Genomic DNA, 24,287 nt, shown 5'->3' on the forward strand with positions numbered 1-24,287 from the left:
AAAAAAAATCCAAAACACATTTGAAACTCTTGTATGATCCAAGCATAGATCATATTCAGGTTTATTCACAAAATTGGTGGGTAAGGCACAGTGTCCTTGTTACTCTAGAGTCTATTGCAGAAAACGTGAATACCTGAATACATTTTCAAACCTCGATCTGATGAGAGAGGCAACACTTTAACAGAATTTCTCTATCCTGGACCTGGTGTTGAAAAAAATACCATAAAGGACATGTAGGGATTTAGACACTGTTGTTTGGTCCCAGCTCCTGCCCACCTAGCAGTTCGAAAGCACGTCAAAGTGCAAGTAGATTAAAAGGTACTGCTCTGGCGTTTCGTGCGCTGCTCTGGTTCGCAAGAAGCAGCTTAGTCATGCTGGCCACATGACCCGGAAGCTGTCTGTGGACAAACGCCGGCTCCCTCGGCCAGTAAAGTGAGATGAGCGCCACAACCCCAGAGTCGTCTGCGACTGGACCTGACGCCAGGGGTACCTTTACCTTTTTAAGAATGTGTGTGTGTGCCTGTGCGTCTGTGCGCTCTGTGTGAGTGTTTCTCCCAGATTCCCAGTGCTTAACTTTGTAGCAGAGGGAGGGTGCTGCTCGAGGAATTTGGAGGCTCGAGGTATTAGAAAAATGGTGCTGGAACAGTTACTTCTTTCTCATGCCTGCAGGGCAGGCATTGTGCCTCCAGGAACCAACCAAGAGCAGCTGTTCTATGCCAAGAAGCTTTATGACTCCGCTTTCCACCCTGACTCTGGTGAGAAGATGAATTTGATAGGGAGGATGTCGTTTCAAGTCCCCGGGGGGATGGCCATCACAGGCTGCATGCTGCAGTTTTACAGGTATGAAGGGAGGAGTGTTGTTTCAGGAAGTTGCTTTTGTGAGACATGGAATACTGGGTGTTTATTCCTTTCAAGCGCTGGTGATCTCAACTGAATTTTGAAATCTGTTCCTTATTGTGCCTGCACTACTTTCTCCCATTTTTATTCCTGTTCTAGATCGGTCTTCAGGAGTGGCTGTCAGGTGCTACATTAACAGTGAAGTGTTTTTCAGGCAATTAATCCTTAGCACTGTGCACCTGCTGTTTTCTTGCAGAAATTAGTAGCAGACACTAATTGTAACTAAGGCTGCAATCCTAATCCCACTTGCGTGTGAGCAGGAGCCATTGAATTAAATAAGATTTACTTCTGAGTAGACACAGGTAGGATTAAACTGTAAAGGAGACTTTCGAGAGGATTTGCACACAGGCAGAGTCTATGCATGGGCTGCGCAGACAGACAGTGCACTCACAAAGTCATATCTGTGTGCAGCCAGTGCTTTTAAAACACTAAGCCCCAAACCATGGCTTAGCTCAGCCGAACAACCAGGAGCCTGCATGTTTGCTTGTTCACTGTAAGTCCTGCTTTAGCTTGGCATTGCATGCAGCTAAAGGCCAAGTCTGATAAAGGTGAACATCTTGGGCCAGAAAAATGATAACAGTGGTGTCACTTCTGGTTATTTAAATGGATGCACAATCCTATTCTGGCTTCTGGATCTTTTTTCTCTCACTCCCTTCCCTACAGGACAGTTCCAGCTGTAGTTTTCTGGCAGTGGGTGAATCAGTCTTTCAATGCCATTGTGAACTACACCAACCGGAATGCTGCCAGCCCCATCTCCCTCAAGTGAGTACCTATTCAGGGTTACCTGATGGCATGAGGCAGGATTCACCTAACCAACCCCATCAACAGAAGACCTTCCACACAGCGGTGCTTCCCCCCCCCTCCCCGTGAAACCCCTGGAATTGGCTCTGGGAAATGGACAGGAGAATCTCCAGAATAGCATGCAAGGAAGGAGGGGGATGATTCCATCTGGAGAGCAGGTGGAACAACTGGAAGTGAGCAACACTGAATTTCACTCAGTCTTTTAGCATGTCAGGCTTGTTGTCTGGCTTAAGCTAGGATTTGCTCTATCAGCTGGAATAGTTTGACTACATTGGCAGGAAGCGCCCTCTGGGGAAATCGGATGATGCAAACAAATTGCTATGCATCCATTTGTCATAGTAACCCTATCAAGTTGATAGGGTGCTTGGCACTTCTGAAACAGGCTCCGGTGAACAGAGCATGGTGGTACTTTTGGAGTGGCAGAATCAAAGACCCCATTTCTTATTGCCCCTATGTGTGATATTCATAGCTTATTCACTTGGATGGCTTAACTTCAGACTGTATGATGGTAGAAGAGGCTGGTATGGTATGGTATGGGGAAGAGGCTGTTGTTAGGCAACTTGATGCTCTGTCTACAACAATAGACTTCATGGTGGTTCTGTTTCCCCTCCCATTGGATCGCAGAGCTAGAGTTGGAAAGATTCTTGGATGTCTTGTGTCTATTGGAGAGCCAACAGTGTAGGGATGGCAGGTAGTGAATAAGCCTGCCACAGTAAGACCACACTGGTCGTGTGGAGGAGTCCCTCTGTTGCACAATTCATGAACTGAAATGGACTGTCTATGGACCTAACCTGTTTACCCTTTGGATGATTCCAGGCAAATTGGAGTTGCTTATTTCACTGCTACCAGCACTGCCTTGGCAACTGCCGTAGGACTCAACCTTTACACCAAGGTACCGTAGGAAAATGCTTAGTTCTTCTAACCACAAAGGGGCAGCAAGACTGCAGGCGGGGAGGGAATCTTCCTCCAGTTTCTTTGGAGCTGTGGAAGTGTGATTGTCTGCTTCTTATGCATCAGCCTTGGGAACTGTACAATGGGATAATGGGAAGACACACCATTCTGGACGCAGCTTATTTTGGCTGTGAGATGTGTCGCATTCCTTCCTTCCTTCCGTCCTTCCTTCCTTCCTTGGCTTCAGCTGTTGCACAGTGTTATTGTAAGCAGATGTGTATTCATTATAAGAATTTGGGGGAAGTGGAATAACTCTTGGTATTAGGCATACAGGGCCTATGGTATCCACAGCATAGGCACTGTGTCCTTCCCGAAAACACAGAGAGTTCTGAAGATCTGGTCCTCCTCCTAATTGCACTCCTGTCTCCTTGCAGAGAGCGCCATCCCTTGTGGCACGCTGGGTCCCCTTTGCAGCGGTAGCCGCTGCCAACTGCGTCAACATCCCCTTGATGAGGCAGCAGTAAGTCTCTAGGTAGAGCTCAAGTGGCCTTTTAAGGCGGGAGGGGTGAAGGGGTGAGCTGTAATGTCATGATGCTGTGCTCTGCTTGCCATCCACAGCCCAGGCCTTTGCTTCAAAGAAGGAATTCTGCTTTACCCAGCGGTAAAGGCATTTGCCTGGGAATAAGGACACCTGAGTTCTCCCCGCTCCTCCAGTCTCTAATAATAACTCACTTGCTCACTCATACAGCTGCTTTCCAAAGTCACTGCTGCTAGCAGAAGAGGCAGCAGGGGAAACAAACCAGAAAGGAAGCTCCATTTCCTTCCCAAAGTGTATTTACTTCTCTGGAGCTGATTGGGCCTCCATTTCAACTACTAGTCTTAAAATCCTGGGCTTTAGGTATCTAAACACAGACACATTGAGTGCTGAGTCAAAAACATGATGGGTGGGACCATTTTTGTTGATGAAAACGCAAACTGATTTCATATAGTGTGCCATGGAGTATGTCCTAAGATGTGGGTGATAAGTCCTTGTTCTTCTTTCAACATCCTACTATTTTTCACCATTTGCACTACATTTTTGTGTGTGTGTGTGTGTGTGTGTGTGGTGTGTGTGTGTGTTTTTAACCTTCAGACACAAGTTTAAACTCATTGAAGAGCTATAAGCTTTTGCATGATAGGTGTGAACAGTAGTCTTACACGGTTGCTCTTCCACTGTTGAAATGGTTTCCTGTCTCCCTGGACAGTAAACTTGCATCATTCCACTTACTTCCTGTACATTTTGCTAATATTATATAACTTCTCTTATCCTCAGCTGTACTTACATATGTTATGACTCTACAAACCAGTTTCTTTGCAGCAGCATCCCAAGGTCCCTTGCTCCCTGCTCTGCTTTTTTTGTTTGTGTGGAAATTAATTCGATTCATGAATTCTCTATATAGGTGCAGTTTCACAAATTCAGCATTTAGTAAAAAACAACAGCAAGCCCAAAACATGAGCCACAGTCCCTGGAGGAAGAAGCATGCACATATATAGAACATGTGCAGAGGTTAGGTACCCAGACACAAATGCAACATAAGTGCTGTCTAGATGCATCCTTAAAGCAAAATGCAGAAAAATGACAGCTAATTATGTGGATTTGGCTGGTTGGTTCTAACCTATTCTATGGAAAATCCAGTACTACTGCCATTTTGACCTCTCTGCTCACATTTTCCCAGCCCACAATCCTGTATACTACAATATTCTGTTTTCTTTGTTCACTTAGAAAATAAACAGTTGGAATGTCAATTAGTATTATTTACCAGTTGTTAAAATGAGAGCACAAACCAGAGTCGGATACAATTTTAATATATTGCCTAAGGACTAAGTCAGCAGGGTAATTGAGGCATCAGTGATTCAGAGACAAATGGGAAAAATCAGTTCTACTAGGCTGAATTCTCATTGCTCTTTATTTTGGATTTGATGAGGTAATCATTATACTCTGGTTACGCAAAATATAAATCAAATTTCCCCCATGATTGCCTTTTTACTTTTATGTACAACCAGTGATGGTTAAAGGGAAATAGCTTGGCTTGCAATGAACTTAATTGCCATGTGAATGATAGTTCAGCAGCCACCCTTAGTGACATGGGCAAAAACAGTAACTTAATTAGACACATGAAATACACAGCACAGGGCATGCAGAACCAATCTGCCCAGAATAAAAAAATGCAATGATGGACATTAAAACAAGTGGTAGGCCCCAGGTAGAATGCATACAGAAGTCACACCTTAAGATTACAGAAATATGTTAAAATTCTGCTCCTCTTACTGCTGGTTACGCAGTTGGGGGGGGGGGTTAATGGCTGTGTAGTGTGCTACAAAGAGAGGTAATCTATTCCTGGTCACAGCCACAACCACCAGGCATCCATTTCAAACACAGCTCCTTCTTGGCTCTCTGTGTCACCAGAATACTCTGAAACCCCAGCTCCATTCTGCCTCTGTCTGCAAAAATGAAATGGGCTCACAGTAATGCTTGAGATGTCACCTTCTTATTATACGATATACGATATCTTTATTGTCATTGTCCCTTGCGGAACAATGAAATTGAAAACTACATAAAACTACATAAAAACTACATAAAACTACTACAAAACTACATGAAACATTCAAAACCCCCTAAAAACTCTAAAACCCCATTTTAAAATACACTATACTACAGAGATCCCTTATGCTGCGTTTAGAACCAGAATTGCATTAGCGTAGAAACTGTTTTTCAGGCGGCTAGTCCTGGCCTTTATAAACCTATACCTTCTTCCAGAAGGCAGAAGCTGAAAGAGATCATTTCCGGGGTGCGTACTATCATGTGCTATCTCTGCCGCTTTCTTATGGCACCTGGCAGCATAGATTTGATCTAAGGTGGGAAGAGTTCATCCAATAATTCTCTCTGCAGTCTTTACAACCCTGGATAGCATTGTTTTTTCCCTGGCCGTGCAGCTCCCAAACCACACGCACAGACCATAAGTTAGTACGCTCTCCACAGTGCAATGGTAGAATGCCATCAACAGGTCCTTTGAGAGATTGTTTTTCCGGAGGATTCTCAGAAAATATAACCTCTGCTGTGCTCTCTTCACCAGGTCTTTGCTGTTCTCTCCCCAGGTTAGGTCGTCTCTCAATTCCATTCCCAGAAATCAAAACACTGAGACCTGTTCCACGCACTTCCCCTCAATTTACATTTCCTAAAGTCCACAATGATCTCTTTTGTTTTCTTTAAGTTAAGCAGTAAGTAGTTTTTCCTGCACCACTCCCCCAACTGCTCAACTTCCTTCCTATAGGCCGTCTCCCCCTCTCCAGCCGTAATTAAACCAACCACCGTTGTATCATCTGCAAACTTAATGATCTTATTACTGGGGTATTTGGGGGCACAGTCAGCTGTATAGAGCGTGTATAAAAGCGGGCTCAACACGCACCCCTGCGGCGTCCCCGTATTCGTGATGAGATCCGCAGAGATGTGGGAACCCAACCTGACCCTTTGGGAACGGTTTGATAGAAAGTCTAATATCCACCTGCACAAACATGGTGGAAGTCCCAGGTCTAATAATTTGGGCACCAATCTATGCGGAAGAATAGTATTAAATGCAGAACTAAAGTCTACAAATAACAGTCTCGCGTAGTTCCCTTGCTTCTCCAAATGAGTCAGGACAGCATGTAAAGCCATTGCCACAGCATCCTCTATGGATCTCTTTGCCTTGTACGCAAACTGGTAAGGGTCAAGTCCCACTGGCAGACAAGATAAGATGCGCTTCCTCACCAGTTTTTCAAAACATTTCATTATAATGGGTGTTAGCACCACAGGGCGAAAATCATTCAGACTGTCTATCTTTGATGTTTTTGGCAGGGGTATAATGGTAGCGGATTTCAGACAGGGTGGAACAGTGGCTTGGGCCAGAGACTGGTTAAAAATCTTCGTAAAGATTCCTGCCAGTTGGTCCGAACAATCTCTTAGCACCCTGCCAGCCACCCCATCCGGGCCCATAGCCTTCCTCATGTTTACCTCCTTTAATATTCACCTCACTTTTCCCTCTTCCACCCTGGCAGCATTTCCTGTAGGTAGTGACGCCAATAGCTCTGGCATCCCTGTTGGAGTCACTGTTGGTGTCACCTCAAATCGGGCAAAGAAGGTATTCAACTCTCCCACCAAGGAAGCAGTACTCTCTACCACTGATAAATTCCTTGATTTATAACCAGTCAGATGTTGGACTCCCTGCCACATTTGTCTAGTATCATGATTTCTCAGATTGTCCTCAATTTTTCCTCTGTACTCCGCTTTTGCTTTCCTGATACCCCTCTTCAAGTTCGCTCTTTCTATGCCATACAATACCCGGTCCCCGGTTCTAAAAGCAGAATTTCTGGCCTTCAACAATCTCGTAACCTCTCCTGTCATCCAGGGCTTCCTATTCGGATACAACTTAACATACTTTTCCCTGGTGACATTTGCTGTGCAGAATCTAATATAATCCAGGACCGTTGATGTATAGGTTTCTAGATCTTGATGGTCGAAGATATTCCAGTCGGTCTCCTGGAAACAGTCCTGCAGTTGCTGAGAGGCTCCCTCAGGCCACACCGTAACCATCCGTGTTTGTATCTGGCCTTGTTTCCTGAGGGGTGTGTATACTGGTGTCAGAAGCAGGGACACATGATCTGAACCACCGAGGTGCGCCAAGGTCTTGACCTCATATGCCCGTCTAATGTTCGTATACACCTTGTCAAGAGTATTTTCTCCCCTTGTTGCACACTCAATGTGCTGATGGTATTTTGGGAGTACTGCCCTCACATCTGTGTGATTGAAGTCCCTCGCAATAATGTGCACAGCCTCCGGGTATCTGCTCAATTTAGCATTGATGTTTTCATGCATACTGCTCATGGCCCTGCATGCCTTTGCAGTTGGTGCTATGTACACCGCTGTTAACACCACTGTTGTAAATTCCCGGGGAAGATAGAAAGGTCTGCATTTAATTGTCAAAAATTCCACATCCGGAGAACAGTAGGTATCCAACTTGACAGAGTCCGTACACCAGTTTTGATTTTCAAAAATACACGCACCCCCACCTTGTTTCTTGCCAGAATCCTGTGTCCTGTCCCACCGGTATTGAGCCAGAAACTAGTTGCAGGATGTTTTCCGTGGCTTTTGTTGACAGATTTCCCCCTTAAATCAAGGGAAAATGTTGCAGTGATAGGCAACTTTTTTAAAAAAGGAACTATGAACATAGTGGATAAGCACTTTGTCCAGGCGTTTAATTTGCTGGAGGGGGTGCTAGTTGCAGTAGTACAAATGCTTCCTTTAGTTTTCCAGATGTGTTCCGTCTTCCATATAAATATTCGGATGAATATTTGGAATAAATCGATTTATTATGGAAATCCCATGACTCTTTGGAGATATGTATGCAGGGTTTTTTTCTTAACCGGGGCCACTAGGCGGCAGCAGTGCACCATCAAGATGGTTTCAGATGCTTCGTTGTCTTGTGATATACACCATCTCAGCAATAGGATGCTAATCATACTGATGAAACACAGTAGCCTGCAAGGGATTTAAGAGTTTTTAGAGGATATTACCATGAGACCCTGCAATGTTCTGTGAGCAGATTTTTCCTAATTCGTTAGTGAAAAACGGAGCCTTGGGTTTCCAAAATGAGAAAGCATATCAACACAAAACAAGCCATGTGATTGGGAGGAAGATGAGGTGAGGGTTCAGCTCAGCAGGATCAAGTAACTCCACAAACACACATTAAGTGCCACAGTTGTTTGTGAGTAGTTTTGGGGAGTGGAATATGCTGAGAGTGGGGGGGTGGGGGCGTCAAATGTGGGTAGGCCTCTATCCCTTTTCACACCCTCCTTTCTCTTTGCCCAGCAGGGTAGGGAAGTTGCAGGACCTACCTTGCCTTTTACAGTGGTACCTCGAGTTACAAACGCCTCAGGTTACAAACGCTTCAGGTTACAAACTCCGTTAACCTGGAAGAGTTACTTTGAGTTGAGAACTTTGCCCCAGGATGAGAACGGAAATCGTGTGCCGGCGGTGCAGCGACAGCCAGAGGCCCCATTAGTGAAAGCAGTTAAGAACAGTTTCAAGTTAAGAACGGACGTCCGGAACAAATCAAGTTCGTAACTAGAGGTACCACTGTATATAGAACCCCAAAGTCCACGAACTTCAGTGAGCTACAAATGGAGGCTTGGGGGACGTGTGTACACTCAGAACTAATGAAGCAGAGTGCCTCTGGGTACGTGTGCAGCTCAAGAATTTGTTTTTGGTACCTGAGCTAAGCTCATACTACTTTCATACACAAACATGCCCGTTACAGCTTTCTGCCTCAAGTTTTGTTTATTTCAGCAACTTAATTTAGAAGGGGTGAGTGGATTTCTTGCTGTTTGGAGCTGGGACTCATTTGCTGATCTGCTGCAAATTGCCCGTAGCTGTGCCAGTCGATTCTGACTGTCCTATAACCAACTCTAATGCCTCCCCACCAGGACGGAGGAAGGGGGGTGCGGTGCTGGGTGCCTTCGCTGAGGGAGCTGACATTTGGCACGACTCCCAAGCCTACCCCCAGCCGTCGGGGGAAAGGAGGAGTTGTACCACTTTGCCAGTGGCATTCCTCCCTTCCCCCTTCGTTTTGACAGCTGGGGGAGGCTTGGGAGTCACAGGCGGGCGGCACGCAGAATGTCTGCCATCGGCAGCTCGCTCCGCCCCCAGCTACAGGGCACACATGCCGCTCCGTGCACCCAAGTGGCTATCCCACACCTGGGAGGGCACCCGCCCTGGACAGTGCAGTCATATGCTCCGCAGCTACTCCCCACCACCGCCCTTATGTCATTTTAAGATAATGGTGGCTTAGGGCTTTCTTGGGATTGGGAATCTGGGTTCTTTTGCTGTTCTAGGCATCCCCTCATGTTTCTTTTATTTATTTTATGTATTTATTAAATGGGTATACCACCCTTCAACCGAGGATCACAGGCTGGTTTACAATATAAAAACAGGAGAATATGTAAAATAATGGCAGACAAAATAATACCCCCCTATGTTTAAATTAGCCAAATTAATTGGCTTAATTATCCAATGGCCTGGGAGAAGAGGAATGTTTTTGCCTGGTGCCTAACAATATATAATTATGTCATCATTTCATGACATAGCCAGAGAGCCTCAGACAATGTCTGAGTTAGACAGAGTCTGTGTCTATTGTTTGCACATACATAAAAAAGTGAAATGTGATGTCCTGAGGATCCACATGTAGCAGAGTCTTGCTATAATTTTTATCTCCTGTGCTCTCTTTGAGCTGCTCTTCAAGGCTCTCTCTTTCGGTGGTTTGCTGTGAGGATCGCGAGAATGAAGGCTGAATGTCCTGACCAAAGCAGGGGTGTTTGTTGTGCAGAGGGAAGGAAGAAGCATGCTTCAGATGCTGAGCGTGGTGGTCTCAAAAGTGTGGGTGTTCTAAAGTTCAGCATGGTCGGTCGCAATGTCTGAGATGGTGTGTTTGTGTTCGCATTTAGGGAACTCATAAATGGGATCACAGTGACTGATGAGAACGACAACCCTCTGGGCAAGTCCAAGGTGAGTACTATCATCTCAGGAGTTTGGAGATGTAGAGTCATCATTGCTGTGTTTGGAGGAACAAAGCATTTGGAGTTTGTCTTGCCTGTGTGGCTGACAGTCAAAGGAATTGAGAGAGCTGGATATGCAGGCACTTCAGGTGCTAGAAGATGCTGCCCTTTTTGTGTACTTGTGATCTCCCCATCCTAGGGAGGATTTGGGAGTCGGGCACAATATCAGCATTTGGGGGAGAGAGAGAAAAAGGGCAACAGGGAGTTGTGAAAAGATGAAAGCTACTGTTATGTCCTAAAGCTGGGCTTCTGGAACCTCTGGCCCCAGGCCTATTTAGGCCTGCCAGACCTCTGCATTTTGCCTCCAACGCCTCTGCACCCAAGTCATGCCTACCTGTTCTACACCTGTTGTCATATATGGCATCAGATGTGGGGCAGCAAATGACCTGACCCAGCCAAAATTATCTGTCTGCAAAGCACTCTGCAAGACCCAACCGCTGGCTGATGGCTGGGTCTTGCCGTGCCCCTTTCAAAGTGCTCCACAAGATAGCACTTTTGCAAGGGGCTTTGCCTACATGTCAATCATGGCCAGCAAGAGGTGGAAGAGAGAACAGTCTGACCTGCCAGCCGGATCCAGATCCCCACCTCTGACCTTGAGTAGGCAGGGGGAACCTGCAGCTCTCTGGATGTTGCTGAATTCCCAACCTGCATCAGCTCCAACCAGCATGGCTATTTATCAGGTATAATGGGAACTGTAGTCCAGCAACATCTGGAGGGCTACAGATTCTCCATCCTTGCCTTAAAGATTTATTTGTGCGCATGTCCAATAAACTTTCATAGGCCATAACCTTTCATCAGGTGATATTCTTGGGGAAGTGATGGCTGCTTCAGATAAGTGGCTTTTGGCATCCCAAGAGAACCAAACCTATCTATCTTGTGGAGTTGGGGTGGTGGTCACTGGCTTGCACTACGGCCTGCTTATGATTTTAAGGGTTCTTGCTTTAAGCTTCTAATCTGCCTTTCGACCCTGAGAGCTGGAGCCGTACTCAAAAATCGCTTTAGCAGGGAACAAGATATGTTTCAGCTTGCATTGGCACACACCGTGCATTCTTCATGACACAGATGTCTAAAGAAAGAACCCAGAATGCAGATGCTATGCAGATTCTTTGTAGGTAGCATTGGACGCTTTGCTATTCCCAGTTCTGCTACAAATAAAGCCCAAGCGGCATATTTTTGTATCTCTTGCTCTGCCGAAACACGAAGCTTGTTGACCTTCAGATAATGCTTTCTAAAAGAAACATCCTTAGAGAACAGGCCCCTACTTGCAGGCTGAAATCTGGCACAGAGAAAACAATGGAGACAAGGGTAAATAGGGGGAGGACGTGCAGTGATTTCAGTTAGTTACAGCATTCGGACAGCATTCTTCAGCTGGAACTCTGGGGAGATAATGTAAGCCCAGGCAAGAGATGACCAGGGCATAGTTCAGTTTTGGCTGAGATGCCAGAGAGGAAGGGCTGTGTTTCTGCAGTGTTGTAAATCAGGGGTGGGTAATACCCCTTTGCCTAGGACCACATTCCCCCGGGAAGATCAGTGGGGGTGTGGGTGTCACGTGCAGTTAGGGGGCAAATGTAGTCCTCCTCTCCTTCCCTCTCTTTCTGTCAACCCCTTTTTCTCTTCTTGTGCAGCGAGCTGCTGGAGCAGGGTCAGATCACTTGCTTCCATTGCTTCATCCGTATGAGCTTCTTCCTTCTCTCTCCCACCAAGGGCTGCAGTTTCCCAACCTCTCTTGTAAAAGGGAGAAGTGACATGAGCCGGCTATGGACTCAATATGAGGAACAAGAGAGAGAGACATGCCTATCGTTATATCCCAGTTTAACAGAACAGACAGTGCTGCTGTTGGTGTGGATCCAAAGAGAGAACAGATTGGAATGAAAGATCAGAAGTTTGGTGTTGCACATGTTGAGCTTGAGATGACAGTGATGGATCCCTAAAGAAACATAAGTGACTTGGGCAGCAGTGTGGGATTTGATGAGGTCACCCAAAGGCCGTGTGTCAAGAAGAGCAGAGGGCCAAGAGCAGAGTCCTGTAGGGCACCAACAGAGAGAGGGAAAGCAGAAGATGGGCTCGCCACTGTAGCAGGAGTAGGGAACCTGTGGATGTTGCTGGCCTATATCTTCCGTCATCCCTGACCATTGGTCATGCTGGCTGGGGCAGATAGGAGCTACAGTCCAACAACATCTGGAGGGCCACAGGTTCCGCCCTCCTGTCCCATGGGAACATCAAGGTGCACTGGAGCAATTGTAGCTGATCCTCTTGCTGTTGGAGCCATGTTTAATGTATCCCTATTTTCTGTCAAAGGGTTGTGCTCTCTCTTCATTTCCCATCCTTAACTATGCTCTCTCAAAATTTAATAGCCATGAAAGTGCCCATCTGAGTGTTGGAGACAGACTTAAACCAAGAAGTCTCCAGCCCAGGCATTTCCCCTCTTTGCCTGATGCCAGCCATTCTGAGATGATTGGTCTTCTGTGTGTGTCAACATTTGAAGAACAACATGACTCTTTCTTTCAGAGAGCTGCGATCAAAGGGATAACTCAGGTGGTGGTTTCCCGCGTCGCCATGGCTGCTCCTGGCATGAGTAAGGCAAAGCCTTTGAACTATAGCTTGGCAAGTAGATTATGGGATGGGCACCAAAGATGACACATGGATTATTAATGTAAGGTAGCTTCAGCTGAGGAGGAGGAGGAGGATAGGCATGAAGTTTTACCTCCAGTAATGATCTCCCTTAAGAAGCAGACCAAACTATGGTCTGCAAGCTCCCCTCAGGAAGATTGTAGAACACTTGAGAATACCTGTACCTTGGCCCTATACTCGACTTCCCTCATGGTCCACCCCAGCTGATTTGTTCTGATCCGGCTGATTGGGGCCATATTTACTGAACAGACTGGCAAGCCCTAGAGCCTGTACTGTATTTTGTTTTACTTTCATAACACTGCATTGGTGTAGTGTACTAATTTCCCCCTATAATTTTACCAGTTCAGGGGCCAATGATTTTCATAATTTGGTACTTGTTTTGATAATGATTTGGTGGGGGGGGGGGGTGTATTTAAGTGAACTGCCGCAATTTACAATTGGTCCTCGAGGGTGGGTAGTGGCAAAATTAAGAACCACTGCTCTAGTGAGTAATATTGTGGGCTTTTGAAATTGTATTTCATCTGGCTCTTACTTTGGTGTTCAGAAAGCAAACTGCTCTAATGCGGAAGAGACTCATTATGCTAAGACCCCCCCCCCACCCCCCAATGAAGTTTCTATAATAAGGCCTGTCTACCTTGGGAAATCTGAGTAATTCCCTTCCCCATTCCCCTCATTTGTATCTTACAAAGCTGCAAGAGAATACTTTCTGAGCCTGTGGCTGTCTGTGTGCTGTTTGCTTATTGCACTGCAGGGCTAGGCTGAGGAAGAGCTTTTAAAACTAGTTGTACATGGAAATTTATTCATCATACTTTAATAGATGGCTAAGAAGTCGCCACTGGAGGAACCTTGCCATCTTTTATCTGTTTGGGCATTCTGATGTGGCTAAGTCCTTCTGGACTCCCAGCATAGAAGCACTTCAAACCAGAAGAGGTTTGTTGCAGAGTGCTTGAAATATCTTCAGTGCCATAAGCATTTGGACATGTATTGATTATAAACCATTTAAAGTGCTGTTAATAGGAGCACCTGCAAATGTGGTGATGAGCTGCTCAGTGAAGAAGCTATTGCCCACTGTTTGTTTGTTTTGGGGTTTTTGCATCTTGCATGCCATTAGTTCCCTTGAGCCAGGATACATGGGCATTATCAGGAAAGAAGAGTCCTCCTGGGTGGACTCTAGGGAGAGATATTTTGTGTCTGTGTGGCTTATTAAAGTCAGGCTGCTCCGCTGCTGAAGTTTACATAGCATGCATACATGGAGTGGCGGAGAAACAGGGGAGGGAAGGCTCTTTAATATCCCACATCTCTTCTTAGAATAAACTGATGCTCTCTTTTTCTCCAGTTTTGTTGCCCATCATAATGGAGAGACTAGAAAAATATCCTTTCATGAAGGTAAGTAGCTCTAGAAGTATACCTTAACACCATTTTCTGCCTTCTGTATGGAAAATGAGTACCATTTTCCCAATTTAAAAGGGGGATAGGACGGATCCGCAAAACTATTGGCTGATTGGCTTGCTGGCCATCTTCTCAAAGCTATATGCACAGTATCACCTGCAAAAATTATCAGACTGGTTGCAAAATAACGTTATTCATGAATAACAAGCAGGATTCAGAGGAAGACACAGCGCCATTGATGAATGTTTTACTCTGAACCATATTGTAAGGAAATAAACTAAGAACATTAAGAATAATCTTTATGTAACCTTTATTGATCTTTCTGCTGCATTCAACTCTATTAATTGAAACAGACTGTGGAAGAAATTTCAGATTGCTAACCCTGACTGCAGGCTTCTGCTATTGATCCAAGAACTATACAGCAATACAGCAATGAGGATCAGAGATGGTTTAAATGACTGGTGCTTTTAAAATGTCTTGAGTGAAGCAAGTTGCATTCTGGCTTCCACTCTTTTAAATTTTTATAGTAATGATCTGTTGCCATATATAGCCAACGCAAACTCCCTCTCTCCAGTAATTAGAAATAGAAAGCTCTCAATATTGATGTATGCAGATGGTTTAGTTCTCCTCTCTCTTTCTCGATTGGGCCTCAAAAATCTCTTGGAGGTGTTCAGCACATACTATAAACAGGAAAGCCTATCTATAAATTCCTCTAAGACCAAGATTATGATTTTTGGCAAACACAGTCGTAGGTATAAATGGTGCTTAGATCAGCAAACTGTAGAACAAACTTGCTCATTTATATACCAGGGTATAGTCTTTAGTGAAACCCTCTCTTGGATGTGGCATATGGAAGCAATGAAAGTCTTGGAAGGGCCAAGAGAAAATGGATCTAGTTGTAGCAGCACAGAAATAGGTTGAATAGCAGAAAAAGCTTGTTCACCATGAGATCTACCAGTCAGTGGAACAAGTTTCCACTGTAATGTGGTGGAGTTGCCAACCCACTTTTACAGTGAAGTGGAGTAACCTGTGTCAGATTGATTGATGCTAGAGAACCTTTAATCAGTTCAGGATGCTAGATTGGGTCTATGGTTATCGCATTCAACCTAAACAATGTCTGATTTCCCACAAGCCTCTATCCTATAGCTTGTCTGTTTGAATTTTACATGGTTTTATCTCTTGGAACAGCTCTGTAAATTTAGCACTAGGGCAGACTGGCTGCCAAAACACTGAAGCAAAACCTAGCCACTTTCTGACTTCCATAGTATGTGTTCAGCATTGTCAGATCCCAACAGAAAAGAGGGCATGGATGGGGAACATGTGGCTCTCTAGATGTTTGATGTACTATTGTCCCCATCATCTGTGACCATTGGGCATGCTTGCTGGGGCTGATAGGAGTTGGCACCCAACTTCAGCTGGAAGGCCATGGGTTCCCACCGTTGTACTAACGTATGAAAGTTTGGTTTCTTACTTTCTTATCTGTTGCTTTCTTGGCAGAAAATCCAGGTTCTCCATGCTCCATTGCAAACGATACTTGCTGGAGGGTTGTAAGTATTATGTGTGTCATATTGCCTTCATGAGTACTAACCTAAGGCACAGACGGAAAAACTAAATGTGGTGGGTAATGGGTATGGTATAAAACAGCTCTTTAGATACCCACAAGAGACTTTACAGGTTACTTCTGTAGCACAACAGCTGTTGAGTGACCAGGTGATTTCAGATGAGGAAAAGCAGTGGGGAGTAGCCAAGATGCAATAGTAGCGTTTCTGTGTGAAAAATTCTTCCATGTGTATAGCCTCTCTCTTAGCAGTTTTGAAGGTGGAATGGCAATGCTGGGTTTGCTGTCTAGAAAAAATTGAACCTTATTTCTAACAGTCTGCCTTTGCCTTGTAGCCTTGTGTTCATGGTCCCGGTTGCCTGTGCACTCTTCCCACAACGAAGGTACAAGTCTTAGTCCTCTCTCTTTTCTTACATTCTCTTTGTTGACTTCTCTATACAATTCTGGTATCTTCCTGGCTTGGGAGGGCAGCATTGCCACATGTCTTCAACCACATGTGCCTTCAGCTGATTGATATTTGCTCATCATTTTGTGAGCAGGCATAGTATAATTTAATAATTACCTCATCTTTCCCACACAGGAATGATTCATGTTGGTGTGTAGCCAAAATTGCAATTCACTCCTGTGCCATGTTTACTCTAATATGAAATCCCACAAGTTCAATAGGACTGGCTTCCTAATTGGTGACACTGAATTTACTTGAGAAAGAAGCCAGCAGAAGGATTCTGGACTAACTAAAGAGGTTCTCTGGCCTCTTAGCTTGGAGTGGGGGGGGGGCACTATGTGTGTGGCTCTTTAATTCAGTGTGGTCCCTCTGCACATCCATACACAAGCAAAACTGTGGACTCTGTACATAACTATTTACTATATTTACTATTTACGATAACATTTACTATGGCTCTGGTTCCCATACATTTTCTAAAGAAACGCACCAACAACATTTTGTCTTTGGGACTTATGTGTCAGTTCCACTCAGGATGGGTTTTGCAGACAAGCCTTGCGATGCACACACATAATTCTACCATGTGACCTAGTTTGCAAGAGAGCGTATTAAGTGATTCACTTAATACTGATTTCAATATCTGCCTCCATTTTTCTGTTCTCACTCTTCGGGAGAACAAAGCCAAAGGCAGTTTTGCTGCCAGCTTGAAATCCATGTTGCCTAGACTATCCTCAGTGCTCTAGAAACGTGACACAAAGAGCCTGGCAGCAAGTGCAGCTGCAGACTGGCTCTCCTAGGCAAGCCTCTGCTTCATCAAACTGTTCAGTTAAAATTTACAGCTAGCACCAGGAAAGCCGATTGTGAATGGTTTCTTTACCCATAACAGGTGAGTAGCCAGTCCTTGTCCCACCTGCTAGACTACTCTCTTCATTCCTTTAGGGGAGACCTGGCAAGATTAAGTGACTTGCCCAGAATTACAGAAAAGTAGTGCATGGCAGGGTACAAAATCTCACTTGACTTTTTTTGCACCTAATTGGCTCCCATTCCCATGTCACTATATACTAGGCAGCCTTGAGGACCAAGTCTTTTCTTCTTTTCCTTTCCAGCTCTATTGCCCTTTCACATTTGGAGCCTGATCTCAGGCAATCGATTGTGGCCAGACATGGAGACAGTGTGCCTTATGTCTATTTTAACAAGGGATTGTGAATGAAGCCTCTATCTCGGGAGCTGCCTGGACCTGCACTCGTGCTCTGCCTTTGAGCTTCCGAGAAGTGTCTTGTTAGCCATTGTGAGAAATGGGGTGCTGGGCTAGTTGGACCTTTGGCCTGATCCAGTCTGGCTGTTATAAAGCTCTTAGCTGTACAGCACTCCTCACAGGGATAGGTATTGTAACCTCACTATGGATTTTTCCTCCACCTTCCCAGCCATATAGTTCCTGCTCCGTTCTGATACGTTATCTGTGTTCTATGCAACTTTGGGATTTCCAGCTGGGTGCCTCATTTTGTCTTTCCAAGGCAATCTCTGTTAAGCTTATCTTTGTCAAAATCTGTCTTGGTTCCTAAAGGGTACAAAACCTCCAAATAGATGTGAAATGGGGAAGTTACTGTGGGCTTCACACTGGATGACTCAAAATCAAAATATAGGTCTGTATCACCATGGTGTTGATTTGCTCATGTGCCTTCAGATGGACCAATTTCCTCTGCTTAATCATTAAGATAAATCATGTAAAGGTAGGTGACTTGGGGTCAGTGTAGGAAATTATCGTTTAAGCACACCCTGCAAAAGGTGGTCAACTTGTGACCTCCATGTGTTGTTAGATTCCAGCTCCCATCAGCTGTAGCCAGCATGACCAGCTGTCAGGGATGATGGGAGTCATAGTCCACCAGCATCTGGAAGGCTATAGGCCCAAACTCAAGTCAATCAAGAGAATGGGACTAGAATAATGTTTCTGCCACCACTGCTTTTCAAGAACCACATTTCTATGCATGCACAGATGGGCTACTGGGGAGAGAGGTGAATGTGAAACCTGTTTTCTTTTTTCATTTGGAAAGATGAGCCTATATGTTCTGCCTCCCCAGTATTCCTTTCCAGAGAAAAATAATATTCCACCAGCTCATGCAGTAGCAACCTAGTTCTCCCTGAGTACTTTCTAGGGGTGGTGAATTATTTTCAGCCCAAGCACTTAGAATCATAGAATTGTAGAGTTGGAAGAGGGACCCTGAGGATCAATGCTGGAATATGCAGCTGTCCCACATGGGGATTTAATCCTACAACCTTGGTGTTATCAGGACCAACCTCTAACCAACTGAGCTGTCCACATTCCCTTCTGGTCAACCTGCTGGGGCCCACAGGCCAGTGGTGGATGGAGCCAGAGACGAAAGTGGGCAGAGCAACAAATGTAAAGCACACCTTTTCACTATAGGCTAGGGTCTACACACACACAAACCTCCCCCCTCCAACCAGGCATGCAAGAGGCAGTGTAAGAGTTCAAGAACACATTCCAGGCAGGCAAAAACACTCAAGGAAGGTGGGGAGCAGGGCAGGGGATGGCATGTGACCTGGGAAGATTCTCAAAGACCAGATAGAGATCCAGAGGGCTGCATTTGGCTCTTAGGCTTCAGGTTGTCCATCCCTTTGTCTGGCCTGTACCACTTTAGAGTGTAGGTGAGTGTTCACATAACTGAATGCTTCTCTGTACAAAAAACACAGATACACCCACATACAGCACAGAAGAATAACACGAGTAGTGTAAGGCTAGGAAGGTCCCCAGAAGAACATTCATTATGTGTGTTCCCCCACCTGCGCTCTGAAGTCATTTCCAAACACAGGTTTGCCACTTTATTGAAAAGTGCAAGTTGCCCAGGTTGCTTAGGCTAGTATTAAGACTGACTCTAAATAGTTGACATTTCCCATGCTGATTCTTTGGCAGCACCCGGGGTTAACAGAAAAGCAGCTGTGGGGCCAACGTGCAGACACATGCTGTCCGTGCAGCTGACTAAGGATGCAAATAGCGCATATTTTCTACCTCTCCCAAACCAGGGTGTTGCACTGTTCTGGAGACAACACACATCTGATGCTCCCACTCACTCAGGTGTAAGTTGAGCAGGTCCTTTACTGAAATCTTCTGTCAGCCACATACTCACTAGGTGGCTTTAGGTGAGCCTTAGTCCTGCATCTCAGCCTTAGACCCCATCTCCAACCCATAGGTGATAATAGTAACCAATCTTGAAGTTAACTGTTGTAATGATTATTGAGATAACGTGTGTGAAGTATTCTGAACACTTGAAATGTGCTCTTTTTAAATAGTAAATACTTTCATTATGCAAATCAAGTTATTGCATGCAGAAATTAGAATGCTTGATGGACGGGAAGACTCTCATGCAAGGTATTCATTTAAGGTACATGTGCCAAATTATAATGAGAGTCTGTCCCTTGTTGGTAGATATTTTAAGCAGCAATTTATTTTAAGGATCTGATTTGCCTTGCATTGAAAATGACTGTTTGAATCCAGGAGCTTACTGATTTTTATATGTGTTTAATTATTTTTATGTTAAATGTTGCCCAATTGTGTATGTATATTTGTTTATGCTGGTGCTAGCCAAAGTCTGCCATATTGGATGGCAAAGTATTGGAATATTTTTTGCTTTTTGCCATTCTTGGAATTGTTCAGGATGAACTGACATTCAGTGTTGCTTATTGGGTCAAGAAAAGCTCACGCCATTAAACCTGCCAGGGAAAGGCTTTGTTACATGTACGGGAAAGACAACAGAATAAAACTTAGAAATTGTCCCTGGCTCTTCTCTTGTAAACATTTGGAGCCATGAGTCCTTTCTGCTTGTGGTATTTATTCAGCTGTGTGGCTTAGGCTTCTGTAGACCCTACAAACCCATTCAGCCCACTGTGAGTCCCTCAGATGTCTTGGACTACAATTCCCATCCTCCATAGGATTGGCAAAAGCCTGATCTAAGCATTGGTGATAAGAACAAATATTCTTAAACTGCTGTTGCTTTCCTTGATACACACAGCCCAGGCATTCCATGATTTGAACTGGTGACATTCACAGAATCTTCAATGCAATATTCTGAGTCATGCTTAATACTCTACTGCACTGGGATTTTAAAATGTTGGGGAACCCTGTGTAGATCCATAGCTGGGGCTTTCTGTAAAGCATGAGAAATCTTCCACTTTCCCAAGTAGTGAAATCTGCTGAGTGACAACATGGAAATCCCCATTGATTTTACTAGGGCTATTATTAGAGTCATTATCTTGGGCTGCTTGTGATATTGGAATGGAATAGATTGAACTGGTTGTGTAAAACAGGTGAGTGGGTTGTGGCAGGCAATTCCAGAAGGATGGTGAGGTGATGAGTGTTTCTGCCTCTACTCCAGAACTTTTCCCAGCTGCATCTCCTGCAATCTTATTTTATTTTTACTTTACTTAAAGGTAAAGATAAAGGTACCCCTGACCATTAGGTCCAGTCGCGAACAACTCTGGGGTTGTGCACTCATCTTTGGCCAAGGGAGCCGGCGTTTGTCTGCAGACAGCTTCCAGGTCATGTAGCTGGCATGACCAGAGCAGCTCACGGAAACGCCGTTTACCTTCTCGCCGGAGCAGTACCTATTTATCTACTTGCACTTTTGACGTGCTTTCGAACTGCTAGGTGGGCAGGAGCAGGGACCGAACAATGGGAGCTCACCCTGTCGCAGGGATTTGAACCGCCAACCTTCTGATCGGCAAGCCCTAGGCTCTGTGGTTTAGACCACAGTGCCACCTGCGTCCCTTTTACTTTACTTAGTTTCCTTATTTTCAGCTACACCTCATGCGACCTTATTTTCCAGATGCTTTATGGACTTACTGTTGCTCCAGCTTTGTGCAGATATCTGTTAGATATCCCTGTTGCTGTTTGAGGGAGGCCTGGGATGATAGACTGGTGACTCCCCAACCGTTTGTCATCTGTTCTAAACTCCAAGGTCAGCCAATCTCAGACCAAGTTCAAACTGATTTCCTTACCCAAACAAAAGTACTCCCCATCTATCTGACCCTCTACTGAGCTATACAGTTGGCTCAAAGGTTAATTATAAGAGGGTCTGCAATCTGCAGCCTGGAGACCTCAGAAAAGGACAAACAAGATGGCTGCAACACTTCAGTGTACTAGATGGTAAAGGCCATATATACCACTTGACAGCAGAGGTCATCATTTGCAGCATTGCAATTGTTTTCTGAGGAGCTGCTTGTATTTCTGCTCTACCTGCCAAATATGCTGTAGATCAGCAATTTTTAGAAGACAGAGCTGTACCTCAAGTCTCAATATTTACCTTGCATTGGCTTGACCGTTGGTCCACTCTGGCTGAATGTTGCAAGAGCTGATGTTCCCTAACTCTGGTAAACAACCTCCACCTCTCTCCAGCCTGATGGCTGAATTGCTTATCTGCTTCTCACTTCTCTTCCTGTCCCCTTTTTGTAATGAGTTGGTTCGCCCTCTCAGGTTTCCTGGATAGGTTTCAAATTCCACCTGACCTCACTGCCTCAAGTTTGCAATGTAGCTCAAGAGTTAAGTTTACTCCTGCTGCCCATCTTTCAAATGGGTTATCCTCTATTTGAGTGCTCCCTTAAACATTTTTTGAGGCAGGCATAAAAAAGACATACCCCAAATGACTTTCCTTACAAGAATAAGTACCACTGCATGCCCACATGGTATTGCACAGAAACCCTCATCGTATTCTATCCCTGATCCTTTTCAGATAAGTGGAAGTAGATCAATTTAAATCCATACTAAGCAAAACACAAATAGAAGCCAACGGAAACTTCCCTCCTGGGGCAAACAGAATATTTTTCAATGGGATGGTAACAGGGAGGAAGTAAAATGCTCCTCCATGTACACTGTGACTTTGATCTTGCTCAGAGGCCCTCACTGTGGCTATCTCATAATATTTGAAACACATATTGGTTGCTTACATGCAATCAGCATCGTGTACAGCTTGGTCTTGTGGTACAGGGTCTAAAACACATAGCATTGTTACCTGGGAGGGAACGGCATCTAAGGGGCTTCTAAGCAGCTTGCAGAGTCCCATTGATTGAATGATAAAGGAAATAATTTAGACTCCTTTTGCCTCAGAATTTTCAGAGCAGACAAAGTTGGGTATGGGAAGCAGCCCCATTGTCCCCTCCTCCTGGAAAGTGCTTCAGGTCCTTTTGTTTTAAGGCTCTGTATGTGTGCACTGTACCTTTTAAAGCACATCCAAAACACATCATTTCCCCCTCAGAAGTCTAGTTTACCCCCCAGAGTTAAAATTCCCAGGAATCCTTAGCAAAATAGTGCCAAATGTGCTTTAAATGCACTTTAAAGGTATAGGTTGCCTACCCACAGGGGTAGGCAACCTAAGGCCCGTGGGCCGGATGTGGCCCAATCACCTTCTCAATCTTGCCCATGGACGGGCTGGGAATCAGCATGTTTTTACATGAGTAGAATGTGTCCTTTTATTTAAAATGCATCTCTGGGTCATTTGTGGGGCCTGCCTGGTGTTTTTACATGAGTAGAATGTGTGCTTTTATTTAAAATGCATCTCTGGGTTATTTGTGGAGCATAGAATTTCATTCATATTTTTTTTCAAATTACCGGTATAGTCCGGCCCACCACATGGTCTGAGGGACAGTGAACTTTCCACTCACTAGACTGGGGCAAGGTGAGGAATTGTAGCCTTAGTTTTGCTTCTGGAGTACATTTTAGATTCACAAACCAAGCAGGTTCCATTTCACTTGGGCTGTGGGGGGGGGGGGGCAGGGAGATCAGTTGACAGACAAAGCATTTCCTTTATTTTCTGGCTTCCTGCAAGTCAAACACAAGAGGTTTTTTGTTTCTTAAATAGTGCTGATTCCCGTAGGAAAAACACCCAGGCCAAACCAAACCAAGTCTGGCATTGTGCATACAAGCCGTATCTGTACTCGTATCCAAAAGAGCTGCACAGCCTATCATTAACAAGATAGTACTTGAAACATACACAGTGTGTGCCAATTGTATTTCAAGCTGATGTGCCAATCTCTGGGCTACATGACGCTGATCAGATAGCTTGTTTACAGAAACTTGGCAAATACTAGTTTCATTGTCAGTAGTTGTAGATGACAGGAACGTTTCCTCAAGAACTGGAAGCTAAAGCAGGACAATTTCAATTATGCATCAACTGCAGGAATAAATGTGTAACTACTGAGTCATGTTGAGGAGGTGTCTCTATCCTTTGCAATCCTCTCAATCCCAATGCCCTTCTAAAAAATAAGAGAGTGGAATTACTAGTCTTGCATAGCCATATAGATGTATGTCCCTATAAATGTGTTTTAAATCAAAGCAAGTTGGGATGGTGACATCATTCCACCAAGATGGTGGCTTAGACCATAATTCCCTGCTCCCCACAGATGAATCAGTTAATTTGACAGATCCTAGAATTTGATTTATGGGACGCGGGTGGCACTGTGGGTTAAACCACAGTGCCTAGGACTTGCTGATCAGAAGGTCAGTGGTTCGAATCCCCGCGATGGGGTGAGCGCCTGTTGCTCGGTCCCTGCTCCTGCCAACCTAGCAGTTCAAAAGCACGTCAGAGTGCAAGTACAGTGGTACCTCGGGTTACATACGCTTCCGGTTACATATGCTTCAGGTTACACACTCCGCTAACCCAGAAATAGTGCTTCAGGTTAAGAACTTTGCTTCAGGATAAGAACAGAAATCGGGCTCCGGCGGCGCGGCAGCAGCAGGAGGCCCCATTAGCTAAAGTGGTGCTTCAGGTTAAGAACAGTTTCAGGTTAAGAATGGACCTCCGGAACGAATTAACTACTTAACCTGAGGTCCCACTGTAGATAAATAGGTACTGCTCCGGCGGGAAGGTAAACGGCGTTTCCGTGGGCTGCTCTGGTTCGCCAGAAGCGGCTTAGTCATGCTGGCCACATGACCCGGAAGCTGTACGCCGGCTCCCTCGGCCAATAAAGTGAGATGAGCACTGCAACCCCAGAGTTGGTCACGACTGGACCTAATGGTCAGGGGTCCCCTTTACCTTTATCTAGAAT

At 44.9% G+C, this 24,287-nt stretch overlaps 1 protein-coding gene across 5 annotated transcripts in view; it reads left to right on the forward strand.

Moving 5' to 3' along the window:
- The window catches only part of SFXN2 (sideroflexin 2), a 122,006-nt gene extending 101,984 nt beyond the window's left edge, over positions 1-20,022 (forward strand). For 4 of the 5 annotated variants that reach the window (XM_083441599.1, XM_083441597.1, XM_083441598.1 and 1 more), the window contains exons 4-13: positions 670-840; positions 1,561-1,659; positions 2,515-2,590; positions 3,024-3,109; positions 10,105-10,165; positions 12,724-12,790; positions 14,183-14,232; positions 15,733-15,782; positions 16,129-16,176; positions 17,342-20,022. In XM_083441599.1, the coding sequence (XP_083297725.1) occupies positions 670-840; positions 1,561-1,659; positions 2,515-2,590; positions 3,024-3,109; positions 10,105-10,165; positions 12,724-12,790; positions 14,183-14,232; positions 15,733-15,782; positions 16,129-16,176; positions 17,342-17,441 (808 nt within the window). In that variant the 3' untranslated portion in view covers positions 17,442-20,022. The remainder of the gene's footprint in view (positions 1-669; positions 841-1,560; positions 1,660-2,514; positions 2,591-3,023; positions 3,110-10,104; positions 10,166-12,723; positions 12,791-14,182; positions 14,233-15,732; positions 15,783-16,128; positions 16,177-17,341) is intronic. The other variant, XM_083441601.1, reaches the window with a different exon arrangement.
- Positions 20,023-24,287: the final 4,265 nt, after the last annotated feature.

This window comes from Podarcis tiliguerta, assembly GCF_965153285.1.
Source record: "Podarcis tiliguerta genome assembly, chromosome: 5".
Classification (NCBI taxonomy): Eukaryota; Metazoa; Chordata; class Lepidosauria; order Squamata; family Lacertidae; genus Podarcis; species Podarcis tiliguerta.